The sequence below is a fragment of the Oncorhynchus mykiss genome, chromosome 30 (genome assembly GCF_057628025.1).
Source record: "Oncorhynchus mykiss isolate SJ-2025 chromosome 30, ASM5762802v1, whole genome shotgun sequence".
NCBI lineage: Eukaryota > Metazoa > Chordata > Actinopteri > Salmoniformes > Salmonidae > Oncorhynchus > Oncorhynchus mykiss.
In genome coordinates this window covers 25,567,191-25,593,758 of record NC_143051.1, presented here as the reverse complement: position 1 = coordinate 25,593,758, position 26,568 = coordinate 25,567,191, and the positions used below count along the sequence as shown (strand labels likewise).

The window sequence follows — 26,568 nt, the reverse complement described above, 5'->3', positions numbered from 1 at the left end:
GTGCCTGGTAGAGATACACATGGAGTCAATCAGGGATTGGTGCACAGAGCACACAGACTGGGCCAAGGTCTTTAGTCAATAGGTCGCAGCTGCTTCAAAGAGTCTCATCAGCCGAAGGGAGGAACGGCGGGATGGAGACACTGGGGAGTGTAGTGTTAAATTGCTAACAGTGATAGCTGTGGCAGCAAGGGGGACAGAGAAGGGAGCAGGAAGGGAAGGAGGGAGGGAGGGAAACACCGGGGAGTGTAGTGTTAACATGCTAACAGTGTTAGATGTGACAGGAAGGGGGAGGGAAGGTAGGGGGGGCGGCAGAAGGCCCAGGGGAGGAACAAGGTAGCGATAATGTCCTGTCACGTTGACAGAGAGGTATTAACGAGGTGACAGGGGCAAAGGGAGATATAAATATTTATACACAGAGACAGGTAGCACAAATGACTGGGGTACACTGTTAATCTACTGGTAGAGAGAGAAAGGGAAGGAGGGAGCGGTGGATGAGAAAGAAAGAGTAGACAAGAGAGAGACAGCTAGCTATAAATGAGAGCAATGGTGTAAACGTTAGCCAACCCAGCACCATGACACAGTGACAAGTGAAAGATAAGAAGGCCACAGACAAACCCTCACATGAGTAAACACACAGGTGACGTGCTAGATGAGGGAGAGACGGGGTGAGAACAGAATGATATGGATGTGGTAATGCCCTGACAAGCAGGCTAAAAATGTATCATCCTATTAATTCATCTCCACAAAGGCTATAAATCAGGTTGCCCTGTTAGAGAGAGGGCTGACTACTGCCCCCTTTGGAGGAATTGCGTGCCCATAGTAAACAGAAATAAAATCTGTCAAAAATGTATAATATATGTATATAATAATAATTATTGAATAGAAAACACTCTAAAGCTTCTAAAACCGTTCAAATTATGTCTGTATGTAAAGCAGAACTCTCAGGGCAGCCATTCTCCCAAACTCTCTCTTGTCATCATGAAAGTTGGGCCAACTTTGACGTCATCGCCCACACCCTTCCCAACCAGCTACAGATCTGGGAACAGTTTCTATCTGTTCAGCGCGGTGTCTTCTTTCAGTGGGGCTTGTCTTTGTGAGAATTGAGCGCTCCGCGTCGGGTCCGGCTCTCTCTTTGTTCCAGGACTGACCAAACGATGTCGGGTTGTCTGTTCGAGCCAAGGATTGTTTTGCACGTTTAGAATATGCTAAAGCTTGATTCTGCACTTAGTTTGACCAGTTTAGTCGACATATAATATGTAATTTTAAAGTTTTGATGCGCGTCCACTAGAATTTTGGCTGCGTTTCAACCGGAATTTGTCGCGTTTGATAACCTAAAGACACAGACTTGAAAACCAAACGCATTTTTTGGTAAGTATAAATCCTTCCACGTCTTCTGATCGAAGAACATCAAAGGTAAGGGAATATTTCTGTGGTTATTTTGGGTTTCTGTGGACTCCAAGATAGAGGAGACATAATGCTAATTTCTGAGCGCCGTCTCATATTATAGCCTAGTGAACGAATTCTGTAACGTTAAAAATAAATGTAACACAGCGGTTGCATTAAGAAGAAGTGTATCTTTCTATCTATATGTAGAACATGTATATTTAGTCAAAGTTTATGATGTGTATTGCTTGTTATCTGACGTTATCTGGCGGAGCTATCTATAATTTCTCCGGACATCCGAGTAGCATTTTGTGAACATGGCGTCATTGTAAACAGAGATTTATGGATATAAATAGCATATTATTGAAAAAAACATAAATGTACTGTGTAACATTTCCTATTACTGTCATCTGATGAAGATTTGCAAAAGGTTAGTGAATTATATTTCTTTTAATCCTGCGTTTGTTGATAGCATGTTTTGGCTATTCAAATGAGCTGTGTCTTTGGTGGTGGTTTGACATAAATATGTACTATGTTTTCGGCGTAAAACATTTTAGAAATCTGACTTGCTGGCTAGATGAACAAGGTATTTATCTTTCATTTGAGCTATTGGACTTGTTAATGTGTGGAGGTTAAATATTTCTAAGAATATTTTTGCATTCCGTGCGCCACCGTTCAAGCAGAACGTGGGAGGGGTTGTTCCCAAAAGGGAACCCTACCCGTCATCAGGGTAGCACAAATGACTGGGGTACACTGTTAATCTACTGGTAGAGAGAGAAAGGGAAGGAGGGAGCGGTGGATGAGAAAGAAAGAAGACAGAGGAGATGGGGGGGAAGGGAGAGAGAGAGAGTGGGGGAAAAGAGAGCAATTAAGACATGGCAGAGAAGGATAGCAGGACAGAGACGATACCGGGAGGGAGAACAAGAGAAGAGAAGAGTAAGGAGAAAGAAAGAGAGGAGAGAAAGGGTCAGAGAAGGAGAGAGAGTTGAGGAGAAAGAGCGAGAGGGAATGACAGAAGGAGTGAGAGTAGACAAGAGAGAGACAGCTAGCTATAAATGAGAGCAATGGTGTAAACGTTAGCCAACCCAGCACCATGACACAGTGACAAGTGAAAGATAAGAAGGCCACAGACAAACCCTCACATGAGTAAACACACAGGTGACGTGCTAGATGAGGGAGAGACGGGGTGTGAACAGAATGATATGGATGTGGTAATGCCCTGACAAGCAGGCTAAAAATGTATCATCCTATTAATTCATCTCCAAAAAAGGCTATAATTCAGGTTGCTATTACTTTTACATTTTAGTAATTTAGAGGACATTCTTATCCAGAGCGACTTACAGTTAGTGCAATCAGCTTTAGATAGCTATGACATGGGATTGGTCAGAGTACATCTTTGACCCATCAAGTATGAGTATCGGATAGACACAGGGCTCAGTCAGTCAGTCAGTCAGTCAGTCAGTATCATCAATTCCCTCCCCCCTTCCTTCCTCCATCCTCAGCCCCTCACCTCCCCTCTTCTCACCCAGGCAGAGTTGGACTGGTTGATCTGGTTGAGCATCACCACTGAGGTACATCCATAGTCATAGACCAGTCTCCAGAAGTCTGCTGTGGTTCCCGGTAACGGGTGTGGCGTTACCACGAAGGCGGCGGGTCGGTGAAAGCTGTCGGTGAGAGCAGCGTTGATGTAGCTGTTCCCCTCGGCAACGCCCTCGGTGGTAACCAGGAAGGCCAGGGCGCGGTCGGGAGGCAGGACGTCCATGCTACGGTTCTTCTCACGGTTCCTAGGCAGCAGGGACACGCTGCACTCCTCCACGTCCAGGTGAGGGGTCACAGAGTTCAAAGTCTGGAGAGAGGGAGGAAGGGATGGAGAGAGAAGGTGAGAAGAAGGAGCACAGACAAGGCAGAAGAGGATGATGGAGACAGACAGAGACAGGGAGACAGTGATAAACAGAGAGAGACAGAGAGAGAGTAACAAACAGAGAGAGAGAGACAGACAGATACAGTAAACAAACAGAAAGAGAGTGAGAGAGAGAAAGAGAGAGAGTGAGAAAGAGAAAGAGGGAGAGTGAGAGAGAGAAAGAGGGAGAGAGAGAGAGAAAGAGAGAGAGAGAAAGAGAAAGAGTGAGAGAGAGAAAGAGGGAGAGTGAGAGAGAGAAAGAGAGAGAGTTGGAGAGAGAAAGAGAGAGAGAGCAAGAGAGAGACAGACAACTGTCTAATCATCATCTGGCTAAAACTTTCAAACACATTTAGCATCAGTCAAAAACTATGAAGGGGCTTAAAAGATAAAAACATATTTAATCGCAAACCACATGCATTATAAATAAGCACATTATGAGGCTTTGGGAATTGAAATTGGAGGGGAAATTAAACTGAATATTTAGCTTGCTGTGTATTGTGTTACTTAATAACTCCCTATTAAGTTTGACTGTATGAATGGTGCATTATAATTATTACTAACTTACATTGCATCAGGATTACATCTTGCAGATACAGTACTACCTTAAATTATAATCTGAAATTAAATGTCACCCTATTCCTTATTTATGCACTACTTTTGACCAGAGGCAATAGGACTCTGGTCAAAACTAGTGCATTGTACAGGGAATAGTGTGCCATTTGGGAGGCATTGTAAATGTCCGATTTCAGTGAGGATATTTCATTGGACTATAATAACCATCATGAAGGTATTCAATAGCCTGGTCTGAAAGAGATAAGTAGCTGTAATTATGCATGGTAAAGGTCACTAATGATTTGTGTCAATAAAATGGAAAAGGAGGACGATCCATCTAGTCAGATGAACTAAAGTCATCTCATACAGAAATAGGAATTACTGTAATATACAGAAATATGCCATTTACAATCTCAGACTGCTGCAATAGACAACGAATACAGCTAAGGCCATGGTACTGTACTGTGCCATGACTAGTGTTTTGGTGAGAGTTAGTGGATCTAGGTTTGCACCATTAATACTAGTACCAGTAAGAGAATAACATCATTATTATGTGAAATGTGTTCCACTGTTAGAATAAACATCAACTTCAACCATTTTCTTTACAAAACATATCGAGGACATCAAGACGTAATGGGAAAGAAGTCCAAACCCAGTTGTTATCTAGTCAGATAGTTTCTGGTTGCTAAAACAAAACGTCCTACAAGTCTAACCTGGAACTCCTCTCGTAGCTGGGAGGTGTTGCTCTGTGAGTCAACCCTCAGCATCTCCTTATAGGTCAGCGCAAACTCAATAACTGGTATAGCTGTCTCTCCACACAGACAGGCCTCCAGAATGGCATCGTGGATGAACACATACTGCTCCTGAGAGAGGGAGGAAGGGGGGATGGGGGGAGGAAGGTAGAGACAAGACAGTGAGATTGAGAAACTAACAAGAAACGCCTCTTATCTTGTTTTGATAATAGAACCATAATTGCTAGCGGGGGGGGGGGTGTGGGGTGGGGGGGTGTAACATTGGGCTTTGATTACTGTTGTTAATGTCGACTAATTGTTAGAAATGTCAACATTCATCACATCGCTATGCCCACACACAAACGTTGTTTTGCTAATCGTTAACAATCTAAAAAATGGAAAAGGAGAGGGTGTTAGAACATACATCAAAAGAGCCAAAATCCCAAATGCCCAACCCATGCTATATAGCCTAAATATTAGTCTATTCAATGCAATTATCTGGTACATTTGTTTTGACATCTTGGAGTACAAAGAATATCAGTGACCTGAATTGAAAAAGCATTAATGAGGATGCATATTTTATTTGATCATCACATCAAAAAGAGTCTTTCTCGATTGAATCTAATTATAGCCGTATTAGACTGGTAAACAGGTTTCAAAGTGAGGTTTGAAAACGGCAACATCAGTAAGATTTGAAGACAAAACAACAGTACAGACACATTCAGCAGGCATGGAAAGGGAGTCTACATCATAATCTACCTTGGTTGATCCCTGATATTTCAATGAATTCTGGATGAATTCCTAGTTGATATAACAACATTACGTTTTTATTTTATAATTTATTTGCAACAAAGAAAACAACTGAAAGACAGTACAGATAAAAACTAATAAAAATAACATAGTGTGCAGGTATGGTTGGAAGCCCAAGGGCTTATATGAAAACCGCACCACAAAAAAACGAAATACAATATATTAGTAAAAAAAAAAAAAGTTTGTTAGAACATAAATAAATTGATCAGTAATCTCAAAAAATAAATGTGTTTAAATGTGTGTCTGCATGTGTGCAGGTGTGCATGTGAGTGTGTGAGAGTTTGGCTATGGAGGAGATTACTGAGTAGTTTGGTTCATCAGACTGACCCCCAGTCTTCGCTTGAAGTTATTGATGGATGATGATGTTGTGGCAATGTGAAGATAAGAACTCCAGCGTATGGTACCTCTATATCTGACAGAGAATTGACTATGTGAGGTGCGGCAGTGGGGGTTCAGGTACACTTTCTGGGAGGTATGAGCATTGATAGATAAAAGTGCATAATTGGCGCACATTAATGTCGCAAATAGACAAGATATTGAGTTTCTTAAACAAATGTAGATTTTATTTTAATTTATATGAATTTTACATGTATTTAATTAGGTAAGTCAGTTAAGAACAAATTCTTATTTACGACGGCTTACCCAGGCCAAACCCGGACGACGCTGGGCCAATTGTGCAATGCCCTATGGGACTCCCAATCACAGCCTGGATGGAGCCAGGTAAATAGAAGAGGTGAAGAGGTCTTGCTAATTTATTTTGTACGATGAGTCATTTCTGTAGGTAGGAGATATATGTACTGGCCCAGACAATATTAGAGTAAATTATATATGGGTAAATTATACAATAGTATAGAGTTTGGTATATTATAGCATATAGAACTATAGTATAGAACTATAGTATAGAACTATAGTATATTGCAAAGATGGTGCAGAAGAACATGGCTGGTGTTTTACATTCTCCCAACCAGTTGTGCTATTTTGTATTTTTTACCCCCTTTTTTCGCCGCAATTCCGTAGTATCCAATTGTTTTTTTTTGTAGTTACTATCTTGTCTCATCGCTACAACTCCCATACGGGCTCGGGAGAGACGAAGGTCGAGAGTCATGCGTCCTCCGAAACACAACCTAACTCTATAAGGCCATAAGCAAAGAAGAAGATGCTCACCCAGAAGAGGCTTACATAGTGGCCTGTGACATTAATGCAGGCAAACTTAAATCAGTTTTACCACATTTTTACCAGCCTGTCACATGTGCAACCAGGGGGAAAAAAAATCGAGACCACCTTTACTCCACACATAGAGATGCATTCAAAGCTCTCCCCCACCCTCCATTTGGCAAATCTGACCATAATTCTATTCTCCTGATTGCTGCATACAAGCAAAAACTAAAACAGGAAGAACCATTGACTCGCTCAATAAGGAAGTGGTCAGATGACGCGGATGCTACACTACAGGACTGTACTGCTAGCACAGACTGGAATGTGTTCCGCGATTCATCCAATGGCATTGAGGAATACACCACCTCAGTCATCGGCTTCATCAATAAGTGCATCGATGACGTCGTCCCCACAGTGACTGTACGTACATTTCCCAACCAGAAACCATGGATTACAAGCAACATCCGCATCGAGCTTAAACCTCAAACTGCCGCTTTCATGGTACGGAAGACTAATCCGGAAGTTTTTAAGAAATCCTGCTATGCCCTCAGATGGATGAACCATCAAAAAAGCAAAGCATCAATACAGGATTAAGATTGAATCCTACTACACCGGCTCTGACACTCGTCGGATGTGGCAGGGCTTGAAAACTATTTCGGACTACAAAGGGAAACCCATACTCCTGTATACCCTGTTCACCCACAAGTGCGTGGTCAAACACAACTCCAACACCATCATTAAGTTTGCTGATGACACAACAGTGGTAGGCCTGATCACCGACAACGATGAGACGGCCTATAGGGAAGATGTCAGAGAACTGGCAGTGTGGTGCCAGGAAAACAACCTCTCCCTCAATGTGAGCAAGACTAAGGAGCTGATCGTGGACTACAGGAAAAGGCGGGCCAAACAGGCCCCCATTGACATCGACAAGGCTGTAGTAGAGCTTCAAGTTCCTTGGTGTCCACATCACCAACGAACTATCATGGTCCAAACATACCAAGACAGAAGAGGGCACGACAACACCTTTTGCCCCTCAGGAGACTGAAAAGATTTGGCATGGGTCCCTAGATCCTAAAGATTATACAGCTGCACCATCGAGAGCATCATGACTGGTTGCATCACCTCCTTGTATGGCAACTGCTCGGAATTTGACCATAAGGCGCTACAGAGGGTATTGCGAACGGCCCAGTACATCACTGGGGCCAAGCTTCCTGCCATCCAGGACCTACATAATAGGCGTGTCAGAGGAAAGCCCATAAAATTGTCGGAGACTCCATTCACCCAATTTATAGCCTGTTTTCTCTGATACCGCACGGCAAGTGGTACTGGAGCGGTCCTGGAGCGGACCAAAAGGCTCCTCAATAGCTTCTACCCCCAAGCCATGACTGCTGAACAATTCATAAAATCTCCACCGGACAATTTACATTGCCACCCCCTCCCTTTTGGAAACTGCTGTTCGCTGGTTGTTTGTTTGTTTGTTACCTATGCATAGTCACTTCGCCCGACCTCCATGTACAGATTACCTCAACTAGCCTGTACCCCCGCACACTAACTCGGTACCGGTGCCCCTGTATATACCCTCATTATTGTTATTCTTATTGTGTTACTTTTTATTTTAGACTACTTGGTAAATATTTTCTTCTTCTTGAACTTCACTGTTGGTTAAGGGCTTGTAAGTAAGCATTTCACGGTAAGGTCTACACTTGTTGTATTCGGTGGGTGTGACAAAGTTTGATTTGATTTGATTTCAGTTAGGAAGCAAGCCTGATGAACCAAACCACACATTTTTCTAATGATACCAACAGATGTCATCACTTTGCTACAGGCAAGTTTAATATGATCTTTCCAGGATAACTTTTCATCAATTCGAACTCTGAGGAATCTAGTGGATGTGACTTGTTCAATTTCATTCCCACCAACTGAGATTCTGGCCTTTTTTAAAACAATATTTCTTATTACTAGTTATTACTGGTGAATACAATAAAGTTGGATTTTGATCATTTGTTAATCTGGTGCCATTCAGAAAATTTGGCCATGCCTGAGTTGGCTTCATTAATTAGTGAGTCAAAATTCTGGTGTGATAAAATCAAGTTGGTATCATCAGCAAAGAGAAGGGGAAGGTAGAAGACACAGCAGCAAGGTCATTGTTATAGATTAGGAATAACAAAGGTCCAATTATCAAATCCTGTGACACACCACAGGATATCTTGGCCCTGGTAGATGCACAGCTGTCTGCATAAATACATTGTTCTCTACCATAATATATAACCAATTAAACAAAGAAACATCCTCTCACTGTCAACTGTGTTTATTTTCAGCAAACTGAACATGTGTAAATATTTGTATGAACAAAAGATTCAACAACTGAGACATAAACTGAACAGGTTCCACAGACATGTGACTAACAGAAATTGAATAATGTGATCCAGAACAAAGGGGGGATAAAAATCAAAAGTAACAGTCAGTATCTGGTGTGGCCACCAGCTGCATTAAGTACTGCAGTGCATCTCCTACTCATGGACTGCACCAGATTTGGCAGTTCTTGCTGTGAGATGTTACCCCACTCTTCCACCAAGGAACCTGCAAGTTCCCAGACATTTCTGGGGGGGATTGGCCCTAACCCTCACCCTCCGATCCAACAGGTCCCAGACGTGCTCAATGGGATTGAGATCCGGGCTCTTCGCTGGCCATGGCAAAACACTGACATTCCTGTCTTGCAGGAAATCACACACAGAACGAGCAGTATGGCTGGTGGCATTGTCATGCTGGAGGGTCATGTCAGGATGAGCCTGCAGGAAGGGTACCACATGAGGGAGGAGGATGTCTTCCCTGTAACACACAGTGTTGAGATTGCCTGTAATGACTACAAGCTCAGTCAGATGATGGTGTGACACACCGCCCCAGACCATGACGGACCCTCCACCTCCAAATCGATCCCGCTCCAGTGTACAGGCCTCGTTGTAACGCTCATTCCTTCAACGATAAACTCAAATCCAACCATCACCCCTGGTGAGACCGAACCGCGACTCGTCAGAAGAGCCCTTTTTGCTAGACCTGTCTGGTCCAGCGTCGGTTGGTTTGTGCCCATAGGCAACATTGTTGCCGGTGATGTCTGGCCTGCCTTACAACAGGCCTACAAGCCCTCAGTCCAGCTTCTCTCAGCCTATTGCGGACAGTCTTAGCACTGATGGAGGGATTGTGTGTTCCTGGTGTAACTCAGGCAGTTGTTGTTGCCATACTGTACCTGTCCCGCAAGTGTGATGTTCGGATGTACCGATCCTGTGCAGGTGTTGTTACACGTGGTCTGCCATTGCGAGGACAATCAGCTGTCCATCCTGTCTCCCTGTAGTGTTGTCTTAGGCGTCTCACAGTACGGACATTGAAATGAATTGCCCTGGCCACATCTGCATGCCTCCTTGCAGCATGCATAAGGCACGTTCACGCAGATGAGCAGGGACCCTGGGCATCTTTCTTTTGGTGTTTTTCCAGAGTCAGTAGAAAGGCCTCTTTAATGTCCTAAGTTTTCATAACTGTGACCTTAATTGCCTACCGTCTGTAAGCTGTTAGTGTCTTGACAGGTGCATGTCCTCAGGTGCATGTTCATTAATTGTTTATGGTTCATTTAATAAGCATGGGAAACAGTGTTTGAACCCTTTACAATGAAGATCTGTGAAGTTATTTGGAATTTTACGAATTGTCTTTGAATGACAGGGTCCTGATAAAGGGCAGTTTCTTTTTTTGCTGAATTTCTATGTATAATCATGAAAACTGTAATAATGCAATTTAGAAAGTAATATTTCATGATCAACCCTGTCAAATGCTTTTGATAAATCTAAAAAGATGACAAGAGCGTATTCATTGTTGTTCAGGGCTGCAAAAGACTTCATCTACAAGTTGCAAAAGAGCCATCCATATCTGTGGAGTTGTTTTTACGAAATGTATATTTGTTCTCATGTAGAATACAGTGCTGATTTAAATGTTTCAACATTCTCTTAAACACCAATTTTTCTAGGATTTTTGAAAAACATGGTAGTACAGATATTGGGTGATAGTTTCTAAACTATCTGGAATAACTTTGGACATTTTCAAATATTTAGGAATAATACCAGTTTGCATTGATTTGGTAAATATATATGTTGGAGGCTCTGTAATCGAGGAAGACACTGATTCCAGGCTCCAAACTCATCATGACCTACTGCTGATATCTATAAGTTACCAATTAGCTCCATCACATCAGAAAGCTCAAACTGAAGCAGAGAAGGGAAATGCCCCTTCATGTAATCCAAGGGATTTCCTTCAGTTTTCTCTATTTTCTTTGACAGAGGAACTCACATTCACAAAAAGTGATTCAATTCACATGAAATGACATCAGGATCACTATAGGTCTTATTTCCAACAATACATTGAGACGGAATAGTTGTAGATACCTTTTTCCTATTCAACAGTTGATAGATGATTTTCCAAGTTGACTTTATATTATATAAGGATTCTTGGAATTTAATAGAAAAAAATATATTAGGTGAGTAAATGTTCTCTTATACTTTTTCTAATGTCCAGAATTCAGGAGAAAGGGCTTTGTGAGACACTATTTATACAACTAGTTATTTTTTTGAGACCGGTTGGAAACCGGAGATTCCAGAACCCCTCTGCTGCTCTCTTACATGATTTAACTAAGGGAAAGCAGTGGTGAAATACAGAATTGAAAGATGTGAGAAAAGTCTGGTAAGCAGACTCCACATCGGCTTGAAATATCATCAAACAACATCTTAACGTGCTCACAATTACTTTTGTTAAATATTCTACCCTTAATGCTGCTAATCATACCCATCTGTTCATTTCCAGCTCCCAAAGAGAAGTGGAAAATTGGAAAATGGTCAGAAAGGTCATTATAAAGTATACCTACCTGTATTAGCCACATTATTCAAAGAATTTGTACAAATATTATCAATAAGAGTGTCAGATGAACTGGTCACTCTGGTGGGTTTATAGACGAGGGAATACAGATGAACTGGTCACCCTGGTGGGTTTATAGACGAGGGAATACAGATGAACTGGTCTCTCTGGTGGGCTTATAGACGAGGGAATACAGATGAACTGGTCACTCTGGTGGGTTTATAGACGAGGGAATACAGATGAACTGGTCACTCTGGTGGGTTTATAGACGAGGGAATACAGATGAACTGGTCACCCTGGTGGGTTTATAGACGAGGGAATACAGATGAACTGGTCTCTCTGGTGGGTTTATAGACGAGGGAATACAGATGAACTGGTCACTCTGGTGGGTTTATAGACGAGGGAATACAGATGAACTGGTCACCCTGGTGGGTTTATAGACGAGGGAATACAGATGAACTGGTCTCTCTGGTGGGCTTATAGACGAGGGAATACAGATGAACTGGTCTCTCTGGTGGGCTTATAGACGAGGGAATACAGATGAACTGGTCACTCTGGTGGGTTTATAGACGAGGGAATACAGATGAACTGGTCACCCTGGTGGGTTTATAGACGAGGGAATACAGATGAACTGGTCTCTCTGGTGGGCTTATAGACGAGGGAATACAGATGAACTGGTCTCTCTGGTGGGTTTATAGACGAGGGAATACAGATGAACTGGTCTCTCTGGTGGGTTTATAGACGAGGGAATACAGATGAACTGGTCTCTCTGGTGGGCTTATAGACGAGGGAATACAGATGAACTGGTCTCTCTGGTGGGCTTATAGACGAGGGAATACGGATGAACTGGTCTCTCTGGTGGGTTTATAGACGAGGGAATACAGATGAACTGGTCTCTCTGGTGGGTTTATAGACGAGGGAATACAGATGAACTGGTCTCTCTGGTGGGCTTATAGACGAGGGAATACAGATGAACTGGTCTCTCTGGTGGGCTTATAGACGAGGGAATACAGATGAACTGGTCTCTCTGGTGGGCTTATAGACGAGGGAATACAGATGAACTGGTCTCTCTGGTGGGTTTATAGACGAGGGAATACAGATGAACTGGTCTCTCTGGTGGGCTTATAGACGAGGGAATACAGATGAACTGGTCTCTCTGGTGGGCTTATAGACGAGGGAATACAGATGAACTGGTCTCTCTGGTGGGTTTATAGACGAGGGAATACAGATGAACTGGTCTCTCTGGTGGGCTTATAGACGAGGGAATACAGATGAACTGGTCTCTCTGGTGGGTTTATAGACGAGGGAATACAGATAAACTGGTCTCTCTGGTGGGCTTATAGACGAGGGAATACAGATGAACTGGTCTCTCTGGTGGGTTTATAGACGAGGGAATACAGATAGCTGCCATATAAACTATTTAAAAAGTAATTTCAGTTAGTGGTTTCCACTTTTAAACATGTTTATGTTGTAATCACCCAAAACAAAACACATTTTATCTTCATTATTATACCTCATTCTGTCAGTAGAAAATGCCTGTTTTTTCTTCAAAAGTGCTTTCCTCACAATCTTAAATAAACATGCCCCATTCAATTTTTTTTTTAACCAGGAACAGATATAGCCCGTGGTTCTCTCCAGACCTGACTGACCTTGACCAGCAAAAAAACATCCTGTGGCGTACGGTATCAGCATCAAATAGCCCCCGCGATATGCAACTTTTCAAGGAAGTTAGGAACCAATTTTTTTATTTTTTATTTTACCTTTATTTATACAGGTTTTCCTCATTGAGATAACATCTCTTTTCCAAGAGAGAACTGGTCCAATAGCAGCAGAGGGAACAATGTTTCAGACAAAACAACTTACATACACTAACACAACATTAAACAAAACTATAAACACACATACAGTACAACAAACATTTTACATTAACAACACAAACATCTGGTCTAAAAACAGCTGGCCTGAAAACAATTACACTCTTCTATGATATATACATCGATCAAGTGTTTAAACTCCACCAACGAAACTAGATCATCACATTTTAAAATGTTCAGGAGAGAATTCCAGGACCACGGTGCTAAGCAACTAAAACTATTTCTACCATGACCTGTTCTAATTTTTGGTACTATTAGAAGCTAATCAGAATGGGACCAAATTGATATTTATTTACTGACCTGACTAAAAAAGAACAGAGATAAAATGGCATTTTACCCAATATGGCCTTATAAATCAGTGTACAGTGGGGCAAAAAAAGTATTTAGTCAGCCACCAATTGTGCAGAGAGTTGTATGGCATTGAAGCTCGTCTGGAGGTTAGTTAACACAGTGTCCAAAGAGGGGCCAGAAGTATACAGAATGGTGTCGTCTGCGTAGAGGTGGATCAGAGAATCACCAGCAGCAAGTTCGCACTTGCTGCTGGTGATTCTCTGATCCATCATTGATGTATACAGAGAAAAGAGTCGGCCTGAGAATTGAACCCTGTGGCACCCCCATAAAGACTGCCAGAGGTCCGGATAACAGGCACTCCGATCTGACACACTGAACTCTGTCTGAGAAGTAGTTGGTGAACCAGGCGAGGCGGTTATGATATCGTTTAGGACCTTAAGCGTGGCTGAGTTGCACCCATGACCAGCTCGGAAACCAGATTGCATAGCGGAGAAGGTAAGGTGGGATATGAAATGGTCGGTGATCTGTTTGTTAACTTGGCTTTCGAAGAAAAGCAGGGTAGGATAGATATAGTTCTGTAGCCGTTTGGGTCTAGAGTGTCTCCCCCTTTGAAGAGGGGGATGACCGTGGCAGCTTTCCAATCTTTGGGGATCTCACACGATACAAAAGAGAGATTGAACAGGCTAGTAATAAGGGCTGCAAAAATTTCAGCTGATAATTCTAGAAAGAGAGGGCCAGGTTGTCTAGCCCTGCTGAGTTGTAGGGGTCCAGATTTTGCAGCTCTTTCAGAACATCAGCTATCTGGATTTGGATGAAGGAGAAATGGGGAGGCTTGGGCCTGTTGACCAGTGGCCAGGTGGAAAGCATGGCCAGCTGTAGAAAAATGCTTATTGAAATTCTCAATTATTGTGGATTTATCAGTTATTTAGCCTCAGTGCAGTGGGCAGCTGGGAGAAGGTGCTTTTATTCTCCATGGACTTTACAGTGTCCCAGAACTTTTTGGAGTTTGTGCTGCAGGATGCAAATTTCTGTTTGAAAAAGCTAGCCTTTGGTATGATATAAAGCTGATTTAAAAAAATAATAATTATGTAACCTTTATTTAACCAGGAAGGGCTCATTGAGATTAAAATCTATTTTTTCAAGAGTGCCCTGGCCAAGATAGGCAGCACCAAGTCATTACAACAAAATTACGGACAGACAACATGAAAAACTACAAGTAATCTAGTAAAAACCATTGAATTCACAAGAGTATAAAACAGCAAATTAAAAACATTGACTGGTCAGGGAATCAGCCTCAAAATCCTTCATCAGTGATTTAAAAACACCAATTGGGACAAGTTCTTCCAGTTTAAAAGTATTTTGTAAGGTGTTCCAAGACGATGGCGCAGAGTACATAAAAGCCCTTTTACCAAATTCAGATCGGACATTTGGAACAGTTCGCAGGATAAAGTCCAGAAAACGAAGAGAGTTCCCACCAAATTTCTGAACAATAAAAATGCACAAATAAAAAAGTAGTAAACCCAAAATGGCTTTGTAAATAAAAGTTTACCAGTGACTGAGCCTACGAGTGACTAGAGAAGGCCAGCCAACCCTGGAATACAAAGTGTAGTGGTGCGTAAGGTTTTTGCAGTTTAAAATAAATCTCAAAGTGCCAGGGTAAAGAGTGTCAATTGATCTCAAACACTGAGCGGAAGCATTCATATATAAAATATCCCCATAGTCTAGTAAAGGCATAAATGTAGCTGACACTAGCCTCCTTCTGGCTTCAAAAGAAAAACAGGCCTTATTCCTAAAATAAAATCCCAATTTCAGCTTAAATTTTTTTGTAAGTTGTTGAATATGCAATTGAAAAGAGAGGCCGTCATCAATTAAAATATTTATATGAGGTTACAACCTCAATCTCCTTGCCCTGACAGGTAGTAATAGGTGAAAGGTTCAGAGGTCGATTTCTTGCATTAGGAAACACCATTCGTTTTAGTTTTGTCAGTATTGAGGATAAGCTTCAATTGACACAAGGTATGTTGAACAGTATAAAAAGCAGTTTTCATGTTCTGGAAAGCTTTTGTAAGAGACGAGGCACAACAGTAAATAACAGTATCATCAGCATAAAAATGAAGGTGTGCATTTTGGACATTTTTGTCTAAATCACTTATAGAAATAGTGAATAAGAGAGGACCAAGTACAGAGCCTTGGGGCACACCATTCAAGACAGACAATTGAACAGACATAAGCCCATCAAATTGAGTGCACTGAGTTCCATCAGACAGATAGTTAGCAAACCATGATTCTAAATTCGGGTAAAACAAAATGCATGGTATTTTCAAATGCCAGGCATGTTACAAATCATGTCATTGATACATTGGCTGGACATACTTTAGAGCATGTTAAAGTGTACAAATATTTGGGTGTGTGGGTTGATGATAAACTGAGCTTCACTGTGCATGTAGAGAACTTGATAAGGAAGCTGAAGCTGAAAATAGGATTTTATTACCGGCCTAAGGTTTGTTTTTCTTTTGAGGCCAGGAAGGAGCTGGTACGATGTCCTTCCAGACTCACATTAAGCATCTCCAATCCAAAATTAAATCTAGAATCGGCTTCCTATTTCGCAACGAAGCATCCTTCACTCGTGCAGCCAAGCATATACTGTCATGAGAATTATGTTCTCGATGTTCATAAACCAATTATAAACTAATCAGGATTTGTAAGATACTGATTGAAATTAAACAGACGGAGGCCCAGCTAAAATAGTCAACAAGGTTTATTCACGAGAGCGCTGGTCTGTTGTACAAAACCATTCATTTTATACTGGCTTCTTACGCACATACTTTCACACACAAACATTAGGTATCCTACGCACACACGCACATACTTTCACACACAAACATTAGGAATCCTACGCACACACTGTCCTGCTACCCAGCTGACAAAGATTAGGGAAGTCCGTGAGAATCACTCCCCGTCCTCCCTGAAGATAGGGAGACCCTGGGAAGTACTCTCAGTGGCCCCCAGCCAAGGTCGGCACCGAATCTTGCTCAGACAGTCTTAAGTCTTAAGATACTATGATAGACATTGTTACAGTTATATTGTTTTACCCTAATTCTGACTAAAACTACACACATCATGACTACAACTACACACTTCATGACTAAAACTACACACATAATTTATTAGAATTTTACTGACTATTTATCAATTTCATACAATTATATGGCTTCAGGGTGGGATATTCTAGTCATTCATTTAAACCTATAAATTCCATCAACACATACCCTCGTAAAACGGACTATCCTGCCGATCCTTGACTTCGGCGATGTCATTTACAAAATAGCCTCCAACACTCTACTCAGCAAATTGGATGCAGTCAATCACAGTGCCATCCGTTTTGTCACCAAAGCCCCATATACTACCCACCAATGCGAACTGTATGCTCCTGCTGGCTGGCCCTCGCTTCATATTCATCACTAAACCCTCTGGCTCCAGGTCACCTAAGTCTTTGCTAGGTAAAGCCCCGCCTTATCTCAGCTCACTGGTCACCATAGCAGCACCCACTAATAGCTCCAGCAGGTATATTTCACTGGTCACCCCCAAAGCCAATTCCTCCTTTGGCCCCCTTTCCTTCCAGTTCTCTGCTGCCAATGACTGGAAAGAACTGCAAAAATCACTGAAGCTGGAGACCCATATCTCCCTCACTAACTTTAAGCACCAGCTGTCAGAGCAGCTCACAGATCACAGCACCTGTACATAGCCCATCCGTAAATAGCCCATCCAACTCCCTCATCCCCATACTGTTATTTATGTTTTTGCTCCTTTGCACCCCAGTATCTCTACTGCACATTCATCTTGTGCACATCCATCACTCCAGTGTTTAATTGCTCAATTGTAATTATTTCGCCACTATGGCCTATTTATTGCCTTAACTTCCTCATCTTACCTTATTTGCACACACTGTATATATACTTTTTTCTCTATTGTGTTATTGACTGTATGTTTGTTTATTCCATGTGTAACTCTGTGTTGGTGTTTGTGTTGCACTGCTTTGCTTTATCTTGGCCAGGTCACAGTTGTAAATGAGAACTTGTTCTCAACTAGCCAACCTGGTTAAATAAAGGTGAAATACATTTTTGAAAAAAAATTATTAATCCAAGGTTGATGCAAGGATATCAATTAAATTACCAACGTCAGAATTAGGCGGCCGATAGATGCATTAAATTACCACTTTTTTACCACAAAAAAATGAACAGGAGGACATTTCTATGAAAAGACATTCAACATCAATGTTATCAAATGTAAGTGCGAGGTCCTCTATATAGTATACCATATACTGCGGGGGAGGTCAACCCTCCTCCTTGGGATATATTGTTTATGCATGGTTATGCTCCAACCCTGTGCTAACATACCTGAAACTGATCATGGTCATCAGATAATATGTGTGTTAGATTAGGGTTGGAGGGAAAGCCTGCAGGAGAAAGTTTGGGCATCCCTGATATACAGAGTATATTCTTACCTCTGTCTGTATCATGTTGATGCGTCGGGAGCAAAGGGTCTTGACACAGTTGTAGATGTCCACCACTCCCTCACACTCTGCCATATCCAGCATGACGTCCAGTACGATGTAGCAGCCTGTTCTGCCTGCTCCCATACTGACACGGAGGAGAGAAGTCAGGGGTTAGGAGTTGGAGGTTAGAGGTCATATCCAGCATGACGTGCTGCAGACTGTGCTGCATGCTCACGTACTAACACACAGAGATGTCAGGGGTTAGAGGTAAACAAAGTCAAAGAGGTGAGGGTATAAGCACAGGAGCGAGAGACCATCTATAGGCTAAGCTACACCAAAAACCAAAAAGCTACACCAAAAAAAAAGTATAAAATAAAGAGCCACACTGCATCACTCAGAGACAAGATGTGATGTAAGATGGTTTGTTACCTGCAGTGGACAACCACGGGCCCAGCGTCGGGGGGTGTGGAAGCCTTGACCCGTCGTAGGAAGGCCAGCAGGCCTGTGGCATGGTAGGGAACACCATGCTCTGGCCAGGAGGTGAAATGGAACTGACACACCTCATGTTTGGCTGGGTAGCCCCTCTGGAGAGGCAAACACAGAAGGTCCAATGAAAATCATTATCAGCAAACAGACACCTACAGTTGGCACAGTAGGACATTTATTTAGACATCTCTATTCAAACATGCATATTAAAATGATTCATTATTTGTTAAGATACCAATGCCTCTATAAAGGCTGTGTGAACAAAGATTAAACAAGACACTCAAATTGGATGTGATCCCAGGGGCCAATACATATCCAAACAATTTTTTATTTGTTAGATAGAAGAACATTGACTATCCGCTCACCCGCTCCATAGCAAAGGTGCGGACGGTGTACTCGGCAAGTGTTTCCGTCTTCAGCAGTGTGATCTTGATGTCTCCATAGAGTTCACTGTCCTCGGGCCAGTACTTACAGCACTTCATCTGAACACACACGGAACATTTGGACTTTAATCAGGGTCAACAGCCAGTTACAGATTTAGCTGGCTTAACTCTAAACCAATGTTCAAGAGAAAAATCAATACAATATAGTCATCTATATTTCTTGTTTACATCTAGAAAAGGTGGAAGACTTAATGGTTGTAATCTGGCTGTCATTTCAACCAGTTTTGCCCACTGGGTTGTAGACTTATTATACAAAGCTATATCATTCCGCTGGTAGTTCTTATATTGTCCTATGCAAAGAGTGAGCCCGCAAAAGCACAGAAAGATAATCCTACCCTGCCCACTTCGACCAGTTTAGTGATCATGACAATACTGAAGCAGTTCTCCTGCCACACCATCCTCCAGAAGTCATAGATCATCTCCTGCTTGGGACCTGGGGGGGAAGAGAGGAGGAGGAGGAGGTGGAGGGGGAGTAGGTGGAGGACAAGGAGAGAAAGGGGAGGCGGTGGATGACAGGAGGAAAGACAGAAAGAGGTGGAGTAGGAGCATAAAAGGAAGGGATAGAGGGAGGAGAAATGGGATCATAAATCAGTAGAAATAGCAGGGATAACCATCAGGGTCGGGCTGGTAGAAACCATGCCAGAGACGAAAGTAACAGTATGTCATTTTATGAACCATGGCTCTCCACTCCTCTCTTTCCTCTCTCTGCTCTCCTAGCGTCTGCTGGTAGAATGTAATTTCAATACGCTCACAAATCCACAGCTGTTGTGCAAACAACAAGCGCCATCACTGTCTTCTTTCTCCGGCGAGGAGCGACACAAATCTCAGCTCCTCGGCACGCATTGGCAGTTTCAATTGATTGCATTATACGGTGAGCTTGATGATATCACATGCCACTATGTCACACCATAGATAATGTAAGGGTGAACAAATACCATGGCTTTAATGATAAACATACCCATCCATAGAGTATATCATACCTCTGGTGGGTATCTGATCATTTTACGTTCATAAATGACATATTATTTGTGTTGAGAGCTAATGTTAGGGTGTATCATGGCTTTTGATGATGAAAACACTCATTCATTCCAACCTTTGTTATCTCTGCACGCACAATGCATTCATTCAATCTGTTTCCAGGGGCCTACTATGGTGCTGTAGTTAGCATAGATAAGACCGTTGTCAAGGAGAAGGTCATTCTTGATCACTCATGTTCAGTTATCATAGCTATTTTGCATTCGCTTTGTCTCCCTCCTTGTTCCACCCCCCTCTCTCATTCGCTTTGTCTCTTATAAATAAGCCATATGACCAAATACAAACAAGGCGGTTGTTGTTTCCGCAGTGTTTTTCACAGTTTGCCTTAACACGAAGCCTCCACAGTGGATCCTACTTGAGATGCCCAGCACCTAGCCCCCACGTAGTGTCTACTGTATTATTAATATGACGACATGTTGTTTAATTTCCAGCAGCACTCCTCACTGAGGGCCAGAGGGCCCGGGCTGTCAGAGAAGTGATAGATAATGGTGCATCCTCCCAGGGCACATCTGTATGCTCAGCGTAATGTTGCTGTGTGGACACAGGGCTTCAGAGCAACACTCCTCCACTACCTCCTCCACCTCATCCTTGGACACCAGTTTCGCTCCAGGCACCTGCCTACACACACACCTATACATACAGTATATACATACAGTGCCTTCAGAAAGTATTTTTGTGTTGCAGACTGAATTTTAAATTGATTAAATTGAGATTGTGTGTCACTGATCTACACAAAATAACCCATAACGTCAAAGTCAAATTTTGTTTGAAGCAACATTTTGAAATTACAAAAAAATGTTAAAGCTGGAATGTCTTGAGTCAATAAGTATTCAACCCCTTTGTTATGGCAAGCCTAAATAAGTTCAGGAGTAAAAATGTGCATAACAAATCACATAATAAGTTGCATGTACTCATTTTGTGTTAAATAATAGCGGTTAACATGATTTTTGAATGACAAACCCATCTCCGTACCCCACACATACAATTATCTGTAAGGTCCCTCAATCGAGTAGTGAATTTCAAGCACAGATTCAAAGACCAGGGATGTTCTTTAATGACTTGCAAAGGGCAGCAGCGAATGTGTAAAAATTTTTAAAAAGCAGGTGCTAAATATGTGGCCCTATTCAGGAAAATAGGCATATGTTGCAAGTCACGACTTCACAGAAGTTCCGTTTGAACGTAAAAAATATATTTCTTTTTTTTATCTAAATGCATTTTCTTTGGCAGAAATGCCTTCTTGAACATGTGAACCTTCATGTGCCTTAAAACAAACTTGTATGCCATCTGTAAATATTAATACAATTGATAAATTATGAGCCTTGTTGGTTAAGCTACCTTCCCACTAGCCATGATTGGCTGAGATAATGAGTGGGCAGAATATTTCGAGAGAGGAGTTCGGATTGGTCTGCCATAGAAGCTCATCAGTCTGTGTTGGTAATCCTGTCGAATGCGGCTTTTTTTTTAATGTGTTGTGTAGTGGAGCTGCATAAGTGTGGCTGTCCACTTTCTGGAGGATCAAGTTTTGAAATCAGTGGAATTAGAGTATGATATCTAAAGAGACAGAGGAAACACCTGTCTCCAGATTACATCTTCAAACTAAGGGCAACCGTGGCATGGCATTCCTGTCAGGGAGACGAGTCCATGCACAATGATGTATACAGGTAAGATCGTGTAGTGTCAGCTAGCTCCATTTTCAGATATTACATGCTCTCTAATTTTGACAGAAAGTGGTTTAATTTCAAGCTAAAGTGTACTGTTAGCTAGCTAGCTAACGTTAGCTGCCTGGCTCCCTAGCTGATGTTATCATTCATTTCCCAGAGCCATTTGCTGTTCTAGTTAGCTTACATTGAACATGGTTGGTTAGCTCCCAGCACTGTGGCATTGTTGTTACTGTTCATTGTTTAACTAGCTGGCTCATTAGCTAACGTTACGTGACGTGTGTGCAACACCCGATGAATATGGCCGGTGTCAGTAAACATCAGCAAAAAAGCGTAATGAAATTGTAGCCAGCAGAGCTGTTTAGACTGTTTTCATGCTATCAAGAGGTAAACAAATCATTGGCCAGAGCATCAAGTGCGCGCTTCGAGAGCGAAATAAGATGGGTGGGGCTAAAGCTTAGGGTGAGGGTGTAAACGATGCTGAATGGGTGTAGACAAAGAAGAGCTCTTCACTAGATAGCAAAACATTCAAAGGCGATTTTCAAAAAAATGAGTTTAGAAGTTGATCAACTTTTTCAAAGCAGAATTACATTCCCATTGTTCCCCAACTGTAGTGTATGATATACCATTTTGTAGCTCTGAGTCTCTACTTTTATCTAATGTAAAAAACACAATTTCAACTTTTGCTACATCCAGGTGGTGAGTCACACATTCCTTTGAGCATGGTGAAGTTATTATTAATTACACTTTGGATGGTGTATCAACACACCCAGTCACCAGAAAGATACAGGCATCCTTCATAACTCAGTTGCCGGAGAAGAAGGAAACTGCTCAGGGATTTCACCATGAGGCCAATGGTGATTTTAAAGAGTTTAATGGTTGCGATATGAGAATACTGAGGATGGATCAACAACATTGTAATTTCTCCACAATACTAAGCTAAATAACAGTGTGAAAAGAATTACAAATATTACAAAACATGCATCCTGTTTGCAACAAGGCAAAGAAATGAACTTTTTGTCATGAATACAAAGTGTTATTTGTTTGGCACAAATCCAACACAACACATCACTGCATACCACTCTATATATATACTGAACAAAGATGAACATAGGAAATCTGTCAATTTAAATAAATTCCACTAATCTATGAATTTGAGCCACTAATCTATGAATTTCACATGACTGGGATAACAAATATGTATCTGTTGGTCACAGATACCTTAAAAAAAATAGGGGTGTGGATCAGAAAACCAGTCAGTATCTGATGTGACCACCATTTGCCTCATGCAGCGAAACACATCTCCTTCGCATAGTTAATCAGGCTGTTGATTGTGGCCTGTGGCATGTTGTCTCCCTCCCTTTCATTAGCTGTGCGAAGTTGATGGATATTGGCGGGAACTGGAACATGCGGTTGTACAGGTCGATCCAGAGCATCCCAAACATGCTCAATGAGTGATATGTCTGGTGAGTATGCAGGCCATGGAAGAACTGGGACATTTTCAGCTTTCAGGTGATGGCTGTGGATGAATGGCACGATAAGGGGCCTCAGGATCTCATCACGGAATCTACATGCATTCAAATTGCCAACAGTAAAATGCAATTGTGTTTGTAGCTTATGCCTGACTGCCTGCCCATACCATAACCTCACCACCACAATGGGTCACTCTGTTCACAAAGTTGTCATCAGCAAACAGCTCGCCCACACAACGACCTTCACGCTAAGCTCATTGTCATCTGCCCGGTACAGTTGAAACCGGGATTCATTCATGAAGAGCAGTCTTCTCCAGTGTGCTAGTGGCCATCGAAGGTGAGCACTTGCCCACTGAAGTCGGTTGCGACGTCGAACTGCAGTCAGGTCAAGACCCTAGTGAGGACAACGTGCATGCAGATGATATTCCCTGAGACGGTTTCTGACAGTTTATGCAAAAAATTATTTGGTTGTGCAAACCCAGTTTCATCAGCTGTGCGGGTGGCTGGTCTCAGACGATCACGCAGCTGAAGAAGCCGGATATGGAGGTACTGGGCTGGCTTCGTTACAAGTATTCTGCGGTTGTGGGGCCGGTTGGACATGCTGCCAAATTCGCTAAAACAAACAAAGGCGGCTTATGGTAAAGAAAGCTACATTAAAATCTTTGGCAACTGCTTTGGTGGACATTCCTGCAGTCATCATGCCAATTGCATGCTTCCTCAAAACTTGAGATATATGTGGCATTGTGTGGTGTGACAAACCTGCACATTTTAGAGTGGCCATTTATTGTCCCCAGCAAAAGGAGTACCTGTGTAATGATTATGCTGTTTAATCAGCTTCTTGATTTGCCACAACCGTGGATGGATTATCTTGGCATTGTAATCAAATTTGTGCACAACATTTGAGAGAAATTATATTTTTGTGCGTCTGGAACATTTCTGGGATCTTTTATTTCAGCTCATGAAACATGGGACCAACACTTTACATTTGTACTTATGTTTTTGTTCAGTATATTTTCAAGCATGGTGATGGCTGCATCATGTTTGAGTATGCTTTTCATCGGCAAGGACTAGGGAGGTTTTTTCGAATAAAAATAAATGGAATAGAGCTATAAGCACAGGTAAAATCCTTGAGGAAAACCTGGTTCAGTCTGCTTCCAACAGATACTGAGAGACAAATTCACCTTTCAGCAGGACAATAACCTAAAACACAAGACCAAATCAACACTGGAGTTGCTTACCAAGACGACATTGAATGTTCCTGAGTGGCCTATGTTCCTGAGTGACAGTTGTGACTTAAATCAGTTGAAAATCTACAGCAAGACTTGAAAATGTCTGTCTTGCAATGATCAACAATCAACTTCAGAGATTGAAGATTTAAAAAAAGAATAATCACCAAATATTGTACAATCCAAGTGTGCAATGCTCTTACAGACTTACCCCAAAAAAACTCACAGTTGTAAGCGACTCAGGGGTGTGAATACTTATGTAAATTAGTTTTACAAATTAATTTTCAATACATTTGCTAAAGATTCTAAAAGCATGTTTCACTTTGTTATGGGGTACTATGTGTAGATGAGTGAGCAAAAACACTTTGAATTCAGACTTTAACACAACAAAATGTGGAATAAGTCAAGGGATATGAATACTTTCTGAAGGCACACTGTGGTAGTCAACATCATCTGGCCTCCTGGCTTTTTTTTTTTACCATGCATTCTAAAATGTATTCAGTCTGCCTCAGTAAGAGAACAGAGACACATTTGTGTATGCCAGTGGCTATGTAATATGTATGCATAAACGTGTGTATACTGTATAAGTATTTGTGTGTGTGAGAGTGAGAGGGGGAGAGAGAGAGAGAGAAAGAGAGAGAGAGAGAGAGAGAGAGAGAGAGAGAGAGAGAGAGAGAAAGATAGACAGAAAAAGAGCAAGAACAAGAGCAAGAGAAGGACAGAGAGGTTTAAGAAGAGCAAGTGAACTGAAATCTTCCTTGTGTGGAGTGGTGGGAATTGGGACCAAAAAGAAAGAGGGAAAGACACCAGAGGGGAATCACATACTAAACTAATAAGATCAGAGCTAAGGAAGAATAAATTATATATCTGTGTGTGTGTGTGTGTGTGTGTGTGTGTGTGTGTGTGTGTGTGTGTGTGTGTGTGTGTGTGTGTGTGTGTTTGTGTGTGTGTGTGTGTGTGTGTTTCGGGGGGGGGGGGGTCCATGTTCTAGGTCCTGACTTGAGGGAGTAGCAGAACTATGCACAGACGTCGGGGAGGAGAGACACATAGAGACTTCACAGAGAGCTACAGCTATGTGCTGTAACATATTCAGACTCAGTTGGCCTATGTACAGGTACATGTGACTAACGGTAGAGAGAAGTGGTGTTGAGGTTGTAGGAACATTTACCCAGCTACAGAACGTGATGGAAAACCAGACAGTGTGTGAATGTATGCTTGTGTGTGCGAGAGAGAGAGAGAGAGAGAGAGAGAGAGAGAGAGAGAGGGAGGAGCGAGAGAGAGAGAGAAAGCGATAAAAGAGAGAGAGAGAGAGAGAGAGGAGCGAGAGGGAGGAGCGAGAGATGAGCAAGAGAGAGAGAGAGAAGCGAGAGTTGAGAGAGGGAGGAGCGAGAGAGGAGCAAGAGAGAGAGAAGCGAGAGGAGCGATAGGAGAGAGAGAGAGAGAGAGAGAGAGAGAGAGAGAGAGAGAGAGAGAGAGAGAGAGAAAAAGAGATAGGAGCAAGAGAGGAGAGAGCGAGAGAGTGAGAGAGAGAGAGAAGAGAGATGAGAGAGAGTGCGAGAGATTAGATTTTTTTTAAACCTTTATTTAACTAGGCAACTCAGTTAAGCACATATTCTTATTTACAATGACTGCCTACCCCGGCCAAGCCCTAACCCGCACGTCACTGGGCCAATTGTGTGCCTCCCTATGGGAGTCCCAATCACGGCCTGGAATCAAACCAGGTCTGTAGTGACGCCTCTAGCACTGAGATGCAGTGCCTCAGACCGGTGCGCCACCCGGGAGAGAGAGAGCGAGAGATGAGAGAGAAGAGAGAGAGAGATAAAGAGCTTGGAGATGGTTTCAGTGTGTTTGATGCCATTCCATTTACTCCGTTCCAGCAATTATTATGAGCCGTCCTCCCCTCAGCAACCTCCACTGGTGTTTACACATTAATAATTCAAATCATTATTTTAACATCAACAACTTGGAGCATGGCTGCGCATGCACATACATACATACAGTACACACACAGAATACGGTATTTTAGCAGTTATTGATCCAATGGCACTCACCTTGGGTGGCTATGAAGTGGTTTGATCGCTGGTACCCCTGTAAAACAAGAAAAATAGATGTAGAGGAAGAAAGAAAGAGAGAGAAAGAGAGAGAGAGTTGATCATCAGAGTAG

At 42.2% G+C, this 26,568-nt stretch overlaps 1 protein-coding gene across 14 annotated transcripts in view; it reads right to left on the bottom strand.

Moving 5' to 3' along the window:
• LOC110489412 (receptor-type tyrosine-protein phosphatase U) overlaps nt 1-26,568 on the bottom strand; it is a 276,455-nt gene that overhangs the window by 12,809 nt on the left and 237,078 nt on the right. For 8 of the 14 annotated variants that reach the window (XM_036970735.2, XM_036970740.2, XM_036970738.2 and 5 more), the window contains 7 exons: nt 26,456-26,492; nt 19,349-19,446; nt 18,936-19,052; nt 18,514-18,668; nt 18,094-18,229; nt 4,549-4,698; nt 2,894-3,229 (listed from right to left, as the gene is read on the bottom strand). In XM_036970735.2, coding sequence (XP_036826630.1) covers nt 2,894-3,229; nt 4,549-4,698; nt 18,094-18,229; nt 18,514-18,668; nt 18,936-19,052; nt 19,349-19,446; nt 26,456-26,492 — 1,029 coding nt within the window. The remainder of the gene's footprint in view (nt 1-2,893; nt 3,230-4,548; nt 4,699-18,093; nt 18,230-18,513; nt 18,669-18,935; nt 19,053-19,348; nt 19,447-26,455; nt 26,493-26,568) is intronic. The other 6 variants (XM_036970741.2, XM_036970742.2, XM_090227908.1 and 3 more) reach the window with 1 other exon arrangement.